The sequence below is a fragment of the Gossypium raimondii genome, chromosome 11 (genome assembly GCF_025698545.1).
Source record: "Gossypium raimondii isolate GPD5lz chromosome 11, ASM2569854v1, whole genome shotgun sequence".
Taxonomy (NCBI): domain Eukaryota; kingdom Viridiplantae; phylum Streptophyta; class Magnoliopsida; order Malvales; family Malvaceae; genus Gossypium; species Gossypium raimondii.
The window spans coordinates 32,273,696-32,292,953 of NC_068575.1; the positions used below are offsets into that span (position 1 = coordinate 32,273,696).

General features: G+C 32.2%; 1 protein-coding gene across 3 annotated transcripts; it reads right to left on the reverse strand.

The window, feature by feature from the left end:
• Positions 1-5,522: 5,522 nt before the first annotated feature.
• Positions 5,523-7,835, reverse strand: LOC105804170 (serine/threonine-protein kinase SAPK2). Of its 3 annotated transcripts, none has more exons than XM_012636660.2 (9): positions 7,510-7,835; positions 7,313-7,387; positions 6,817-6,918; positions 6,678-6,710; positions 6,469-6,561; positions 6,305-6,397; positions 6,117-6,221; positions 5,939-6,037; positions 5,523-5,848 (listed from the first exon to the last, which is right to left on the reverse strand). In XM_012636660.2, the coding sequence occupies exons 1-9, from the start codon at positions 7,627-7,629 to the stop codon at positions 5,564-5,566; spliced, it is 1,005 nt and encodes a 334-aa protein (XP_012492114.1). In that variant the 5' UTR covers positions 7,630-7,835; the 3' UTR covers positions 5,523-5,563. The 3 variants fall into 3 exon arrangements, with proteins under 3 accessions (XP_012492114.1, XP_012492113.1, XP_052480473.1); XM_012636659.2 differs by having other exon boundaries at positions 6,657-6,710; positions 7,510-7,834; XM_052624513.1 differs by lacking the exon at positions 6,469-6,561 and having other exon boundaries at positions 6,657-6,710.
• Positions 7,836-19,258: the final 11,423 nt, after the last annotated feature.

Sequence of the window (19,258 nt, forward strand, 5' to 3'; positions counted from 1 at the left end):
GTAAGCTTCCCGCGTACCTGATATTATTCTAAATGGTTCAACGGGAAATAAAATGGAAAGAACAATAAGTGTACCGAAACCTAGTTTAAGAGCTCATGAAAAGATATGAATTATTGATGATCGAAGTATGAACACTCGTGACTATGAAAAGTATGAATTAAGTGATGTTATGTTCATGTACTATACCTTACCATGTTATGATATTGCTAAGTTATGTGTTTAATCACTAACTTGTGTTGTTAATGATGCTTAGGCTTGTGCCAAGCTATTTTGGATTGATTCATGTCTATTTTATGATTATGCATTGAAATGGTAAGCTATGTTCATGATTTACGAACTTACTAAGCATTATATGCTTACGTCATTTTTCTTTTCTATGTTTTATAGATAATCGGAAGCTCGTTAAGTTTGGAAGCTCGTCGGAGACCTATCACACTATCCAACGATTATATCGGTAGATTTTGATGTTTTGGTCATGGTTATAATGGAATGTATAGGTGAATTGTGTTTGATGAGATGGTTGTTAAGTTTTGCTTGTAAATGTGGTATTATGGTTGGTGAACTTTTGGCGTTTTGATGCTTTGATGGTTGGTGTGGAAATGTTCAAATGATGGTATGTTTTGAATGACCAACTTGGTATGTTTGCATGTGTTTTGGCATGTGGTTATTATGGTAAGTTTTGGTATGGAAATAGGTTAGAAATGTATGGGTAGTGAATGGCTAAAGTATGCATATGTTTCAGTATATTTGGTTGTTGTGATTGAGGTGGCTTTTAGGCATATTGGTTGTATGGATAAATGATTTATTGAAGTGATCTTATTATGCATGTTTTAAAGGCTTGATTGTATGTACAAATGGATTGTGGGTGTGAGCTTGATTAGGGTAAAGTGAATGTCTTGAAATTGGCCTATTTCTCGTCCACACGGCCAAAGCCATAGGCGTGTGTCTCAGCCGTGTGTGACACACAGCCATGCAACACGGCCGTGTGTCCCCTATAGGTTTCAAAGGGTTGCAAGTTAAGCAGTTACACAGCCTAGTACATGGCCTCGCACACTGGCGCGTGAGGCCATTTCGAGAATTACACGGCTTGGCACACGGGCATGTGGATTGGCCGTGTAACCCATATCAGAGAGTTACACGGGCACGGACACAGGTTGGGATAGGTCCGTGTGTCCCTATTTCAAATGTCCACACTGCTGTGTGACCCCTACAGTGTGAAATTTTCTATATTTTTCCATAAAATTCTAAATGTTCCCGACTTAGTCCTGAATTGATTCTAAAGTGTTTTTAAGGCCTCGTGGGCGCGAACAAGAGGCGATTGCATATATTTGAATAGATTTTGCTATGATTATGGAATGTTCGAAAATGATTGATTTTAGGTTACGTTTTTATGGTAATGCTCTTTATCCCTATTCCGACAACGGATACGGTTTAGGGGTGTTACATCAACACCTTATTTAGGCCTTTTTAAGCCTATAAAATGACATCACCTACATAATGCTATTAGTAAAAAGGTTAACTTCAAAAAATGTGCAACAATGGCAAGAAAAGTTATCTGAAAAACTGTTACCAGATTCGTCGTTGTTAGTAGCGAGAGGCTCTAGAACACCCAAGTGGCAATCATCACGAAATTGAGGAATAGTTTGGTTAGTATACTGAGTTACTTTCGAGTTGCGATCAGGTAGGTGACAAAGTTTAGTGATATAAAAAATGGGCTCCAATGTCGTTCCCAACAAGCACTTAGTTATCCCAAATTTGATGTGAAAAGGAAAGGAGTATGATGTTAAAAGTACAGTCCCGTTGTTCTGGAAACCATCCACCATGTCTTGAGGTTTGTACCCGCTAACAGCTTTTTCCTAAGGCAATACTTGAATACACCTCTCAGAGTGATTTCAAGAGGGACTACTAATGTCCCTTTTTTGTTTATGAACTTAAACTAGTGGGAACCTCCAAGAATGTTGTGTAAACTTGGATAATAGTAGCATTTCCTAGCAAAGGGTCGTGTCCATTCGATGGGAAATTTGAATCTCCTACCATATCTCAACTCTACAAGGATATACTTGTTATAGTCAACATTCATGATCATCGGCTCACTATAGAACAAGTTCTCTATCCAATAAAAAATGCCAAAAAGGCAAACTCAAAATAACCTGGGAGTTTATCTTCTTTCAATTCCTACATAAAGTACATATCAGAACATCCGGTTGGAAGGATATTGCCCCTTTTGTGAAACATGATGAAAAATCCAATAAGTAGCCACCAAAAAAGACTTATCAATTGCCTCAATGCTACGTTGAAGTTGCGCACAACATCCCAAATTCATCCGGAAGGGGAAGAGTAAAACCTATCTCCAATGGTAAAATCCTCTTTAAAAAATCATCACTAAAAACCTGCCTTTCTTTTTTACTATTTTTATTACTAGCTTGCTTTAAAAAACCACTAAAATATTTTAGCAAAGATTCCTTTAGGTTAGCATATTTTCTATTACCTTAAATTTCTTACAAATATCAAATATTAAATAGTGAACTTGTTAATGTGTACAGATAAAGAAAAATGACAAATCTAATTATTTTTAATTCAAAGTTATTCGAAAACGTATAATGATAATTCATAAATAATTGAATAACAAGACATATGATGTGACTTAAAGGTCACATCTCAAAGTGCTTAAGCATATTCTTTTCATATTAAGCTAAGATTTTAAGGTGTTGATGAGAAGTTAGTATTAGCAAGTTATTCGAGTTTGATTTAAAATAAAGATTTGAATCCAATTTGATAATTATCAAGTTGAGCTTGAGTTAAGTAATTCGCACTATCAATTGAGCATATGTCTACTATAATACTCAATTCGAATGGCTTGCAAGTTTAATCAAACTTTTCATTTGATATATCTTCATATTATGAAATTATATTTTCACATTTATTATATAAAAAGAGTTTAAGTACAAATAAGATTGAGCTTGAATAAGAATGAGCTTAATCGAGCTTGAGTTTAAGCTTCAGTATGAAAATTGATAAACAAGTTTAATTAAGTTCGAGCACAAATAGCTTGATTGGCGCGACACCATGGCTAGTAGGAGCCCTACTCCCTCCCCTTAAAATGAAAAAAAAATCATTTTTAAACATTTCAAAAAATTTTAAATTTTAAGTTAATAATGATAAAATTGCACATTGACCCACAATAATAAATTTTTATTTAATCCTTATTAAAAATAGCAAATTTATAAATTAATACAACAATAAAATTACATTTTATCTCTCATAAAATTTATAATTTAAATCTCAAAAATGATCGGTTTCATCCACAGTAACTTAGGTGCTATTTGATAAATTGGGAAATTAAGTACGAAAAAGATAAATGTTATGAAATATAAGTTAAAAATTGTTTGATATATTACTTAAATTAATTACGTAATATAATTAGGTTGTTTGATAAATATATTTTTAAATTATAAAAATTATGTTCTACATTCTATTTTTAATTTTAAACATTTGACCTTAGAATTTAAGGTTTTATTAAATAATATAATATTAACACAAATAAAATAGAATTAATTGAAATTATTTTCCATTAAGTGAAAAATAACTTTTTCTACTTAATATTTTTCATATTATTTTATAAATTTTTTATGAAATTATTTTTATTTTATATCATTAAACATGTATAAAACATTAAAATATTGAAAATATTAATTTTAAATTGATTTCAGTGTTTTTTCAACAATCAACCAAATTAAATCTCAAAACAAATTCGAATACCCAACTCAAACTTAATATTTCATCCAAATTCAATCTTGAATATCAAATCGACCTGACTGATAATTTGATGGTAGACTAAAATAGCCTTTATATAAAAAGAAAAGTCAAAACCATTTAATGACTGTGGCCCATTCATTTACATAAATGATATGGGGATAGAAAGGATAGGGTTTTTTTAAAGATGATGGAGTCTTACATAGTATTCATAATAAAAATGTTGGAATCCAACGGCCCAACCTTCCTACCAATCAAGTTTACGTTGCCCTTCCCCAAAAGGACTTCCTCTGCCACTAGGGGTGAGCAAAACTTGATTCGACTCGAAAAAATCGAAAAAAAATTCGAATTTTGAGTTAAACGAATCGAGTTATTCGAGTTAATCGAGTTATTCGAATCAACTCGAATTTTTTTCAATTCGAGTTGAATCGAGTTAAATTTTGAATTGAATAACTCGAATAATTGAATAATTCGAATATCAAACTATAATATTTGACAGTTTTACCCTAAACTCCCAAACCTTTTTACTTTTCCCTCAAAACTTTTACTCCTTCCCACTTTCCCCCTAGAACTTTTACTCCTCCTCCCAACCCTCAATCTACCCAAAATACATTTCCACCAAAATTTTACTCTCCATTTACTTTTTCTCAAAATTTTACTCCCAAAAACCCTCAAAACTTTTTATTTTCTCTCAAAATTTTTACTCCTTCCCACTTTCCCCCTCAAACTTTTATTCCCTTTCCATCCCACCTCCCACCTCCCATCTACCCCAAACCCTCCCCCCTCCAAATTTTTTTTTAATATTTTCCTCCAAAATTTTACTCCCCTATTTACTTTCCTCAAACTTTTATTCCCAAAACTTTTATTTTCCCCTAAACTTTTACTTCTCACTCTTTACTCTCAAATAAAAATCAAAATTATCCAAAAAATCACTAAACATAAATAGTAATAATTTTATTTATATTTACTATTTATATTATTAAATTAAATTTCACATTTTATATTATTTATATTATTGAATTGTTTAGTCATCTTGAATATTTATATTAAAATTGAATTATTAATTATGCCATAAAATATTCGTGTTAAAATTTTATATTGGTATCAATTTCACATTTTATTTTGAAATAACTTTTATTAAAAATCATATTTTACATTTAATATATTTTTAATTCCAAAATACATAGTGACAAGAATCGAATAATTGAAACAACTAAGCAAGCAAATAAACTAATCAAGTATATAAAAAATTAATAAATAAATTATGAGGTGATGAAAGTTAATAAAAAATTTGATTAAGGTAGACAAATTTTATTACGATGGGTGACAACGGTTATAAGGACCCAAAATTATTTTTTAAAAATTTAACTCGAACAAATATATTCGATTCGATTCGATTCGATTCGAATTCCATCTCACTCGACTCGATTCAAGAAAACTTCAAATAAAGTTAGGATGATAAAATGAGATTCGAAAACTCGATTAACTCGAAAATTTTTTATTCGATTCGATTCGATTCGATCGAATGCTCACCCCTATCTGCCACCCGTTCATGTTTTCATGATTGGAAAATATAGAAAATAAAGCTGTCATTTTCTTATTCTAATCGTGAACAAAATATAGGAAAGTCGTGAGAGATTTTAAAGCTTGAGATGCAACATTTTTCTTTTAATTCCATATCCCTTATACCATGGAAAGCAACTTCTTCCACATTTCTTTACCTTCAAATTTGCTTTCCCTTTTTTCTATTTATTGAATTTTCAGCCATATTGGTTTGAAAAGTTGATGCTATTTTGTTTTTAATTATTATTCATACTTGCAATGCACAGACAAAATCACCACTTGTCTCTATATCATCTATATCTGCATCAGTATCTAAGTCATCAAGCTCCATACTACCACCAAGTAATTGACTCCCAATTTTTGGACCCTCACCAGGTTCTCTAGCCTCTTCAATTATAGACAACACTTCTTCAATACTTTGAAACTGTTCATCTTCTTCCTTTTCCAGGTTTCCTCCCTCTCCTCCCATGAATTCCTTTGGCAAGTGCTTTAAAAACCAGGGATGCTGCTTGATTTCTGGTATGGTTATTCTCTATCACAAAAAATAATAATAATAAAAGTAAATACAAAGTGAAGTTACATATCAACAAAGCTGTAAACATGACAAAACTTATATAATTACCTTTTCAGGGTCTGCTACAAAAATCCTTGATAGGAGATGTCTGCAATCCTTTGAAAGTCGAACATAATCAGGAATAGAATAGTGGACACTCAGAATCCGCTGTCAGAAGTCCATCCACATTAGTTTTTAATCTAAACATAATGAACTATCATGGTCATGGCTGCTAGTAGCAACTGACCTGAATTGTTTTTCTAAAGTTTCTTGGATCTTGAGGGTCTTCAAAAGGATAAGCGCCAACCAGCATGACATACAAAGTAACCCCACATGACCAAACATCTGCAATCTACAATTTTTTTTTCTCCCATAGATAAAGCACTGATCATCAATATTTGGAGCTGAAAACTAAGGTCTTAATAGGAGTTTTACCTTCCCATCATATTCTTTTTTGGACAAGACCTCCGGTGCAATATAGGCTGGGGTTCCTACAGTTGATTTGGGCTGGGAATGTAACACACTCGACTGAAACATGTAGTACAAAGTTAATAATTGACTTTATAGTATGTAGATCATAAACAGAAAAGGTTCATTGCCTTAGAGTAGCCGAAGTCACATATTTTTAGTCTGGGTGTACTGCTCCCATCTAATAGAGTGTTTTCCAGCTTAAGATCTCTATGACAAATTTTCTGTGAAAATGGGGATAAAAATCTCAACTTACCGAGATAGCCAAAAAGAAAGGGGGGGGGGGGGAATCCAATAGACAAAGTAAAGCCATATTTACCATTGCATGGCAATAACTCACTCCTGATATCAGTTGTTGAAAGAAAAACCTTGCCTGATGCAGTAAAACAATGACAGTAAGGTAAAAAAATGAAATTCAATAAGCCCAACTTTTAACATGTGAAAAATTAGAAAAAGAAAAGATGTTTATAAGAATATACCTCATCTTCACCAAATCTACCAGCGTTGCATATTCTTTCAAAAAGTTCTCCACCAGCTGCATATTCCATGACTATGGCAAGATGAGTTGGTGTTAACAGGACCTGCAAAAAGTTGTGTTTGGGATTGGATCAAACATACCATGGACACCATTGACTTTAGCTGCCCTGTTGAAGATCACAAACTCCCATATCGTTTGTTTCAACCTTTTTAAGTTAATTTTCAATCAAACACTGGTGTTACCTAATATGAAGCTAAAGCTAAACTGGAAGCTACATCTCTGACCATGTAGGTTGCTCTCAAGGCTAAGTTAGCTAAAACAGAACAAAAGATAAATCATTGTAAAGCCTGTTCTGTTCAAATCAACTCTGATTTTTAAAGAGAAGAAAAAAAATGCAAAATCCTTCACTGCTCCATTTAAGGAGCTCTGAAACTTATACAAGTAATGCTTGTCTTGACTTGAATACCTGAAACTTATGAGGAACTATAGATATTTACCTCTTTGAATTTTATTATATTTGGATGCTTCAAAGACCTATGGTTCATAATCTCCCTTTGCACATGCTCATCAATCTGCATAGACAAGAAATCTCTTGAAATCCATCCAGAAGAAAATATTGACAACCCAAACAAGATGATGGGCATGAACAATGGAGAGCCAATAGGAAAATGAAGCTAAAAACAAAATCTGATACCTTGGGGCCTCTTTCAATATACTTGACAGCATAAAGCTCACCAGTCCTTTTATCCCTAACCAGCTTAGCAACACCAAAGTTCCCTGATCCAATATCTTTCAGTATCTCATAACGCTCCATTTTCCAAACCCAAAAACTCCCAGCAAATATGTGAGGAAAGAAACAGCAGCACTTATATGAATCTTATATAGTTGCAGCAAATATATAAAACCTTTTGTGTAAATTTTTTTTTCTTATATTTGGTTTAGTGTTGGAGGAATCTCCATGATTTTCAAGGACTTTTTGATGTTTTAGTTGGATGGGTGAAAGCAAAGGGCAAAGGAACTAGGATGATAAGGAATCATATGAGGCTGTCCAAATGGTGTCAACATCAAAGAGACAAGAAGAATGGACATTACACGTGGAGGAAAATTAAAAGCTAGAAATTGAAGGAGAAGTGGGAAAGTTGCACACCGACGTTGCTTCGTTTTTGGGTTATTCTCGTTTTGGTTACCCCTACTTACTTGGCTCTCTTCCTGCTTTCGAAATGTCGCAAAATATCCTCTCATCCTTTTGTGTTGCTCGAAATATAGAATCAATAAATAACAATCAAATACCGTATTAAAAGAATATTTTCTTAAAGTACTAAATAAACACTTATAACTAGGGGTGAGCATTCGATCGAATCGAATCGAATCGAATCGAAAATTTTCGAGTTAATTGAGTTTTCGAATCTCATTTTATCATCCTAACTTTATTTGAAGTTTTCTCGAATCAAGTCGAGTGAGATGGAATTCGAATCGAATCGAATCGAATCGAATATATTTGTTCGAGTTAAATTTTAAAAAATAATTTTGGGTCCTTGTAACCATTGTCACCCATCGTAATAAAATTTGTCAACCTTAATCAAATTTTTTATTAACTTTCATCACTTCATAATTTATTTATTAATTTTTTATATACTGGTTAGCTTCTTTGCTTGCTTAGTTGTTTCAATTATCTTGATTCTTATCACTATGTATTTTAGAATTAAAAATATATTAAATGTAAAAATATGATTTTTAATAAAAGTTATTTTAAAAATAAAATGTGAAATTGATACCAATATAAAATTTTAACACGAATATTTTATGGCATAATTAATAATTCAATTTTAATATAAATATTCAATATGACTAAACAATTCAATAATATAAATAATATAAAATGTGAAATTTAATTTAATAATATAAATAGTAGATATAAATAAAATTATTACTATTTATGTTTAGTGATTTTTTTGGATAATTTTGATTTTTTTATTTGAGAGTAAATGGTGAGAAGTAAAAGTTTAGGAGAAAAATAAAAGGTTTTGGGGAATAAAAGTTTGAGAGAAAGTAAATAGGAGGAAATAAAATTTTGGAGGGAAAATATTAAAAAAAATTTGGACGGTGGAGAGTTTGGGATAGATGGGAGGTGGGATGGGAAGAAAATAAAAGTTTTAGGGGAAAAGTGGGAGGGAGTAAAAATTTTGGGGGAAAATAAAAGGTTTTAAGGGTTTTTGGGAGTAAAATTTTGAGAAAAAATAAATGGGAGAGTAAAATTTTGGTGGGAAATGAATTTTGGATAGATTGGGGGTTGGGAGGGGAGGAGAGTAAAAGTTTTGGGGGGAAGTGGGAAGGAATAAAAATTTTGAGGGAAAAGTAAAAAAGTTTAGGAGTTTGGCGTAAAAATGTAAAATATTATAGTTTGATATTCGAATCATTCGAATTATTCGAGTTATTCGAATTCGAAAACTCAACTGGATTCGAACTCGAAATTCGAAAAAAAAAATTCGAGTTGATTCGAATAACTCGATTAACTCGAGTAACTCGATTCGTTTAACTCGAAATTCAAATTATTTTCGATTTTTTCGAGTCGAATCGAGTTTTGCTCACCCCTACTCATAACTGAAATCTTTCAGTACATTGGATAAGATTATTGAAAGTAGAATTATTTAAAATTTGAGCAAATTATATAAATAGTCATTTAAATATTAGTGTATTTTTTATTTTAATCTCACAGATTTAAAAATTTTTATTTTAGTCATTAATGTTATTAAAATTTAAAATTTAGATTGCTTTTTCATTAAATCATTAATGAAATATTGATATGATCTTTTTTTTTTTGGTATAATAATAAGTTTAACTTCCAATGTTTACAAATTTGATCAATTTGGACATAATTCTAAAATTTTAATAAATATAACCTTTAACTTTACATATTTCATCAATTTAGTCTAAATTCTAAAAAATATTGTGCAAGCCAATAATGGATATATTGAGTTTTTTTGCAACTTTTAGAACAACATGAAATCTTATTCATTTCATGTCCCTTGTTCTTCTCCTTGATAATAATCTTCTTCGTTGTCCTAATTTGTCCGATTGACAGAACTAAGCTAATATTACCATTGTTGCCATCAAAACTCCCAATCATCAAAAAGTTCCACAACATCAGATGCCACCCTTATCGCTCGCTCTACATTTTAGCTCAACAATCTGACCCTCTCATGTCGCTCTGCTTCACTAATGTCCCCGTACACTTCATCTCCTTTGTTGACGCTACCTCAAAGATCAAGAGAACTCATGGTTGAACATTCATAAAACATTTGAGGGTTAAATTCAACAAAGTTATAGTCCTAATTCAACTATACATATTCATCGTCTTAATTTATTTTATTTTCTCTCAAAAAATATATCCAATAAGATTTTTTTGATTGATGATGATCTGGATTTTTTTTAATAGGTAAATTTGGATAAAATGTTTTGGTCTAGGCCTTGCTCATAAGCTTTGGCCCCAACTCTCCCCTTAGAGCGGAAGACCCAAATTATAAAGGCATTAAGCCTTGAGATGATGCTTTTTTATGGTAAACAAAGCAAGTCAATTTGAGTGGAAAATGTTACATATAGGTTTGTCATTTCTCAAGTTGATAAATATACTACCTATGGAGGTCTCTCTAATTTTTATATGTTGAGGCAAGTTAATGAGAAGTGGTTTGTTCAGTACCAATGGTAGTGGCCACTATCGATAGCATTGCGACAGGCAACATGACTTGCCATATTTGGTATAGTCAATATTTTAGAACAAAATCATTGGGCTGTGCAATTGTAGATATTGTGGAAATATAAAATCTCATTTATAAAAACCTATTCATTTGAAATAACTTATCTTGAGGATTAGATCAGATCAAGCAACTGAATCCCATAAATTATGGAGATTGAATTAGGGCTGCATTAAAGACTTATCTCAAATGATCCTATTTATCCTAAACTTTATTATATTCTGTATGCTATTTTAGTTGCAATTTTATAGGGGAATTGATTGTACTTGATCTAGCATGTTAGTAAGTATCGAACTCTTATATATTTGAAAAGATTTTTATTGGTTTTATATTGAGAGTTGAGAACATTGATCTGTTCATTAAGAAACTTTTATTTGAAAGTGCATTTGAGAGTGTAAACAAGTTTAATGCTTGGTTTACAACCTATGTTCTCAAGGGTAGGACTTAGAGGTGAATGATATTAGATTTTTAGGTACAAATGTAAGGCTGCTATACTAGAGTGTGATAGAACCTAAATCACTTGTTGTATTGGATTGAAAGAGAATGGATTTACTCATTAAGCTAGGCTTTGCAGATGTAGGAAAACTGAACCACGTAAATAACTTGCATATCTATTACTGTATTCCATATTTTTTAAGAATTAGGACTAATTTAACAAAATATGCAAATTTGGGAGGTTAAATTTGTTAAACTTTTTAAAATTATGACCAAATTGATAGAATTTGTCAACAATAGAGGGATAAACTTATTACTATTCCAATAAAAAGATTACATCATATTCCATTAATGATTTAATGGAGTGCCCTAAATTCTAAATTTAGATAATGTTAGTGACTAAAATAGAAATTTCTAGATCTAGATGACTAAAACAAAAACATGCTAATAATTTGGTGATTACTTGTGTAGTTTACCCGAAGTTGTTTTTAATAAAGTTGAATAATCTAATTTTAGGTTTAATTTTTCTCTTAGTCCCTATACTCTTCACACATTAAATTTTTTTTTCTAAAATTAGCAAAATTTCTTTAACCTCCCTAACCCGACCTAGATGTTATGGCCAAATCATGAAGACTACATTAGCACCGAAATGGCCAAGTAATTCATTTTACTCACGAAAACCCTAATCAATCTATCTTTAGGAAAATCGCTACTTTTGAGCTCGAAGCATGTTAAAACATTCATTAATTAGGCCAACTTTACTTAGAGTCTATCTTATTAATCGGTCGCGACATTTTTGGAAAAAAAATTGAATTGTCATTTTTATTTATGAAAAACCCATTTTGTTCTAATGTAGCGGAAAATTGTATGTCGTATTTTACTTTAGGTCGAGTAACATGCAATTACTGGTTATTAAATTCAACTACTCAAATGAATAATGCATGCATAAAAATCCCAAACCAAAACTACCAAGCCACAGTCCAAATAATAATTTTACAATCTGAAACCAGTGAAAAATTAAAAAGAAATTAATTCGATATAATTAAAATAGTCCGATGTCTGAAGAGTCATCCGCATGTCGGGTCCAATCCTAGTCTCGAGCATTCCTGAGAAGTTTTAGACTAAATGGGTGAGCTTATGAAAGCTTAGTGTGAGTCAATATAAGGTACAACCGTACAAGCAATCATAACAAATAACATTCAACAGTATCATTTTAAACTGTACATGGCAAAACCAATCAATGTATGAGCATATCATGTGTATGATGCAATGTAAAAGGTTCTTACCCAACCACTGTTACACACCACGAGTTCCCCAAAACCCGTCTATCTAACTCCAAATGGTGCAAGTCGAAACTTGTTGTTGATAAACCACTGATATCAATAATACAGTTAATCTACCAGTATAAGTGCAGACGAGCTGCCAGTAGTGTGGACAAGCCACCAATAATGGTAATGCAGATGAACTGCCAATAGTGTGGGCGAGCCACCAATAATGCAGACAATCTGCTAGTAATGTGATTAAATTGCTCAATCTCCACGGTACTTCGATGCAATGCATTGGCAACAATATTGCGGACTTTAAATGTCGTCAGTACTCTATGAAACTCCTCCGTCAACCACAAATACCCACCCCTTGCATATGCAATATGTCATACAATTGATAAACACATGATGCTTTTAGTAAAAATTTTGGTATAATGCCATGTTTAGCATGCGTGTCAATATTCGGTGTCAAATACACTTTGTATACTTTTCGTTTAATAGTAACAATGACATGTTCACATGGTTTCATACAGTCAATACCAATCATGACATAAAACATGCACCTCAATTCGTGTTTCAAAATCTAGCATGCTATTTAAGCATTCAATACACAATTTCATCACCCAAACAGAACCATTATCAAATAGGCTTTCTAATTGATTACGTTACTTGTTCAGCACCTCACTTATTTGCACTTAGGCCATTTGGCCAAACCAAAACTAGCAAGAAAATTTAACATTTAAGAATATATATATATATATATGATTTTCAAGTTAATTAGACATAGGGGAAGACCGACACCTTAAATCACAACCCGTAGCACTAAACTATAAAATTCACACTTTCATACTTAAGCCTTAGATGAGCCTAAAAACAAAAATAACATTAATACGTTAATAAAGTTAAACCAGCCTTGAAACACCCCTAAGGGTTCGACCAAAGCATTGCCACATTAACAAATTTTCAAATTCAAAACGACAAGCGAACTTACACTGAGTTGATGCGAAACGAGAGTGCGGACGATAACTAACTTCACTACTGATCCGGGACATTCTGATCAACACCTACGACTAAAATATCACTAAAAATTAGTAACTAATGATCAATTAAAGGTCTTAGAGAATTCGACCAAACTATAAATTTAATGGAATTAATCAACACAATAACTCACTTAAATCCGCACTTACGCCTCACGTTAACTAAATCTAAGATGTAACATCCCAGAACAGGGCCTAAGAGTTTCAGGTTTGACGAGATTGTGTACACCAGTAGGTCTGGTGAGCTAATGTTCGCTAGTTGGTCTGACGAGCTGGTGTTCGTTAATGGATTCAGCGAAATGTAATCGCTAGAGGGCTTGGCGAGCTAGGGTCTCCAGTGGGCCTAGTGAGCTATAATCATTGTTTTGGGCTGAGAGTCAAAAGTAGGAGTGGTAAAAGAGTAATTATACCAAAAATAGGAAGTTAACTTACTTTTGTCTTCGTAATACCATCCATTCACGTAACTCTTTCCTACTTCTACTATGACTAAGGTATCCTGAGAACACCAAAACACTTAGTGCCTATAAATTAAGTCTTTTTTATAAAAAATTCCGTATTCTTTTGAAAAGACAAAACTCTCTCAAAGTCCTTCATCGGTTATCTTATTGTCAAGATTCTACCCAGAAACTTAGCCTTTAGAACATAAGGTAAAACTTTATTCCTTTAGAAACTCTCAAGAAGGTTCGCAATAAAATGAATTAGCTTCGCCAAAAGACTAGCATGTACGAACCTAGGTTTGATTGTATTTATGTATGATTTTCAATGTGCCTTGTTTGTTAGTAACATGTGTATGTTTTTGAAATTGTGAATTGATGGAACCATCAACAAGCAAAGACAAGGCTAAAACGAAGCTTGTATAAAGCTTTCAGCCAATTTGGTGAGTGTTCAGGGATTACCACATGTATGTGCGAACCATAGTGTTAATTAGGAGCTTAGGGTTTGAACATAAGTCCTGAGAGTAAGCCTTCTCTAAAACTCTAGTTTGTGTTTGTGATTAAATATATGTTTTTATGAACAGAGATATACAAGCTTTATAATGTGAGCTAAGTATGAATAGTGATTTACGAGCTCCTCATGATTTACGAGCTCTATATTTTAAGTATATTTTTTGGACACTATAATATTCTAAAATCGTTGGATATAATAACATGTCAGGATTGTGAGTACTCACCCTTTATGTTTAGTGATTTGGGCGAGAGGCCCTAGGATAGGATGGTGAGATAAGAGAATGTTGCTAAGCTCCATTCAGTGAGACATTTTGGTGTGCTAGATAGTGTTTAATTTTATGCTACACTTATGGAACATGTTAAGACTCACTGAGTCATTCTGAGGAGTTATAAGGAGATCCGATTATCCAATAGTAAAGAACATGTGAATAAGATTATGTTTTCTGAAAAATTATGTTTTTAAGCTATCTAACAATGAGTATCTATAAACCAGACTTCACGTAAGTATGGTTAACTTTGTTCTCAGTTCAATAATTTTACCAAAGCTTTTGTTTAACTTATGATTTGTGCGTGCTATGTGGTTATAATTTCGTGTATGTTTACTGAGTTTGCAATAGCTCACACACTCCTTCCTAACACTATAGATAGTTAGACCGCACGGGGTGTAACGACGAGGCAAGTGATCTAGGCGAAGCATAAAATTGGAAAGGTGATACCAGCAAACTCTGGATTTAAAGGCAATGTGGGCATCTTCTTGGTCTTAGAGTTATCTTTCTGTTGACCTAAAATTATTTTAAGACTTAGTTGTTTTTATGATTTCTTATGTTTTCTTTATGTTTTTATTTACGCACCGATAATACTTTATAAACACATAAATTTAAGAATATGAATATAGTCCAAAATTGCTTAAAGTTTTCTTAATTTTACCAGTTCCTATTTAAGAAATTAATTTCTAAACATAGTTTTCACCATAGGCTATAACCTGTAATATTCAAAAGTTGTCAAACTTATATAGAGTTAGCCAATGTTGCTGCGAAGTGATAGGATTGGTGAACTGTGCAAAGTGTGAACCCTATCAATTGCCAATCTAGTTTTGCGAACCCTTAATAACTTTTGATATACTGTATAGGAAGAACTCTACAAACCGTGTTCGCAACATCTAAGCACCTAAGAGGTGGTTCGTGAGACTTATCCTGTTTAAAGAGTCTTACTCTGCGAAGATTTAGTATGTCCAAGCTAGCAAGGGTACAAACCCCAACGTCAAATAGTTGAACAACCGTATATCATTTTGTGAACTTAGGGATCGCTTTTTCTTAATTCCTTTCTTCAAATCTCTATGACTTCAAGAAAAAGAGTAAGTTAAGTCCTTGCATGCGAGTAGGTTCGCATGTTATTGGCGTTGCATATCATGAGCAAACGAAGTGAGTTCGCGAACTTGTGCTTTCTTAAACTATGCATGTTGTTTTATTTTAACCTGAGGTGTGTTGGAGGTTAGGTCAGTTGTTAATGAAGAGTCACTTAGGCGGCTAATGTGATGTTCCATAGCTCGGGTTCTGCAATCGGACCAAGTATGGGGTGTTACATGAGATGTCAAATGAGCAAGACCGGATACACACCTAATTGGAAAGGTTAAGGGTTTATTTAAATAGAGGGGAAATGAAGAAAATGTTGTTGTAAATGTGTGACAATAAAAAAATATAACAACTCAAAAGTGATGCACAAAGGGGCAGCACACCACCACAAACAACGACAAGAAATGGATGATTTGGGGGTCGCACATGAAGGGATTTTGGCTTAAGAAAAGACGATTTTAGAGGCTAAAAATAGTAGTAAGATGGCTGTAAAAATAGTAGCAAAAATTGACAAAAAAAAAGGAAAGAAGAGAGGAGAAAAAAAAGAAGCAAATCGGCACCACCACACAAGGAGGAAAGGGCAACAATGCAGGTTTAATGGAAGCAAGGTGGGGTGGCCATTGTGATCAAAATAACATATTTTGAATGCTAGATTGCAGCAAAACAGAAGAAATAGAAGAGCAGATGGACGACACAACAATGGTGAAAAACACCCTTGTTTGGGCAGCACAAAGAAGAAACAATGAGGAAGAAAATGGGAGATTTTTTTAGAGAGAATGAGGGTTGGACGACAAGGGAGGCAAAATAGAATGAATACATTGGAAAACTTAATGAAAAATAACATATATACCTAAGTTATACTAGGTTGGACGACACACGCACAGGGGAGTGGGAGAAAAATAGAAAAAATAATTAATTCGCAAGGAAAAGGATTCAAACTCGAGTCTCTAAGCTAATTACACTATCTCCTTATTTTCTCTTAGCCATTAAGCCAGTGGTTCATTCTTGAAATAAATTTACGAGCTTATAATTGAAAGTCAAAGCGTGACATCTCTTGGTCCACTAACTCAATTTCTTTTAACCCAATTTTTGGGATGTGACAATTTCTTTTTTTCTTGTCGAGCGTAAGAAAATTACTCAAGATTTAGAGATTGAATATGTGAATAGAGATGCTTGCATAAATGTTTGTATCCTTTATAGGAAAGAAATATGAGAATTCTTGATCTTGTCCAACTAGTGGTGAATTAAGATGGAGTGATGACAAATATGAGAATACAACTACTCAACATATTACTAAGGAAATGGTTACTAAAAAAATTTATGATAATTTTTTTTTTGTTAGTTCCACGCTTGCAAAAGGTATACATGTTATCAAAGATTGCTAAAGAAATGAGAAGACATAAACAAAATCCTTGTAGTGATAGATTTGTGGAATATCTAGTAGATTTTTTGGCTTGAAAAAGTTTAATTTATTGCTCCCTTCTTTTGCAACAAGTCCACGTAATGTTCAACATGATTTAGCAAGTGATGGTTTTAACTAGAGGTGCTCATGGGCCGGGCCGGGCCTATAAAAAAATTTGGCCCGGGTCCTAGGCCCGGACCCGGCCCGGAAAAAATATGGGCCTAAGATTTTGCCCAGGCCCGGCCCGGGAAAAAAATATAAGCCCGGGCCCGGCCCAGCCCAGCCCATTTTTATTTTAAAAATTTTAAAAAATTAAAAAAATATATTTTAAAAATATTTTAAAATTTAAAAAAATTAAAAAAGTATTTTAAAAATATTTTAAAATTTAAAAAAATTAAAAAAATATGTAAAAAATATTTTAAAATTAAAAAAATAAATATATTTATTATATCGGGCCGGACCGGGCCGAAAAAGTGGTGCCCGAGGCCCGACCTGTTTTCTAAACGGGCCTCGTTTTTTTGCCCAAGCTCATATTTCGGGCCTATATTTTTACCCAAACCCTCCCATATTTCGGGCGGACCGTCGGGCCGGGCGGCCCATGAGCACCTCTAGTTTTAACTCATGCAACAACATGAGCATGTCTTATAGTGTATGTTCAGTTGAATTGATTCATTATAACTTATCACCATGGATGTAAATAAAGATCCCTATTTATGATGTCGCTTATCATTCTTTGTCTTAAATTTGCTAGAAATAATATTGATGTGTTTTTAGAATCGTTGATTGATGAGTTGAAAGAACTATTGGAAAAAGGTGTAGACTTGTGAGGCATTTTCAAAAAGTAACTTTCAGTTACATATAGTTCTTTTATGGAACATAAATGATTTTCAACCACATGAGATTTATCAGGATAAAGCTCAAAAGGAAAATTAGCTTATCTTGCTTGTAATATGGAGACATCATTTTATAGGCGTATGGACATAAAACATGTTATTTAACTCATCTTTGTTGCTCGCAGCTTAGTCATTCATGGAGAAATAATGCTAAATTGTCAAGTTTAAGTACCAATTTTAAAAAAATGTTAAATTTGGGTACTAAATTGAATTAAAAAATTTATGTATCAAATTAGAAAAAATTGTCAAATTTAAATACCAAATATTATATTAAACCTAAAAAAATAAAGTTGGAGACGTGTTAGAGCCTTAGAGGTGAAGGCTTTTATTTAGAGTATATGTCAAATTATGATCATAGTCCCTCTATTAAATTTAAATTTAATTTATATTTCAATTTGACATGATTTGGTCCTGTATTTTCATAATATCATTAATTAGTCTAAATAGTTAACACTCTTACCTATTCTGAATAAAATATTGAGACCAAAATTTTTCTTAAAAATACCTACCAAATTTTCATAGTGAAATAAATATTGTTTTGGTGTGTTAGAAAGATATTTTAAAAATTTACATTATCATTTTAACCAATTAATGTCATTGTAAAAATAGATAATCAAATTATATCAAATTAAAATATAAAAATAAAATCCTAGGTGAACATAATAGAAAAATAAATATACTCGGCAAAAATGTAAATTAAACGCGTGTCAGGAGAAAAGCCATACATAGAGTATAGATTATTATTTAATTTGAAGCCTCATCGTCATCTTTAGAAGATGAAAAAGCTATTGAAAACGATAGCTAAGAAAGACGCATATATGTCTTTAAAAAATAAAATACAATACAATGTATCTATCAACCATCAAGTATCATCGACTGCAATTGGTCTTTTATTTTATTATATGTTCCTTTTATCGGATAAATCGATATTTGGTTTCCCTCAGATAATTTTATCTAAGGTCAAAAGAATAAATTTATTTACCATTTACTTTTGAACTTAACGTCAAATTTGTTATTATGCGATTTTGTAAATTAAAATTAAATATTAAATAATGTTGTAAATATTTAGAAGTCATTTAATGAATATGCCAAGTAACTTTTAATTGCCTATACGGCTTTTAAGTTAAAACCTGGCTAAACCGTATTTAAAGGATTAATAATAAATAATTTTCATTAATTAAATAATTTTATATTTAATTATTTTATGTAAATAAACTTGCGATCACATTCTTTTTTTAGTAAATAAAACAATAGAAGGAAATATTAGTTTAATGCGGACAAATTAGAATCCACTGGATCTACAATTTTGGTCAAATGATCTGCCACTCTATTATGCACCCGAGGAATATGTCTGACACAA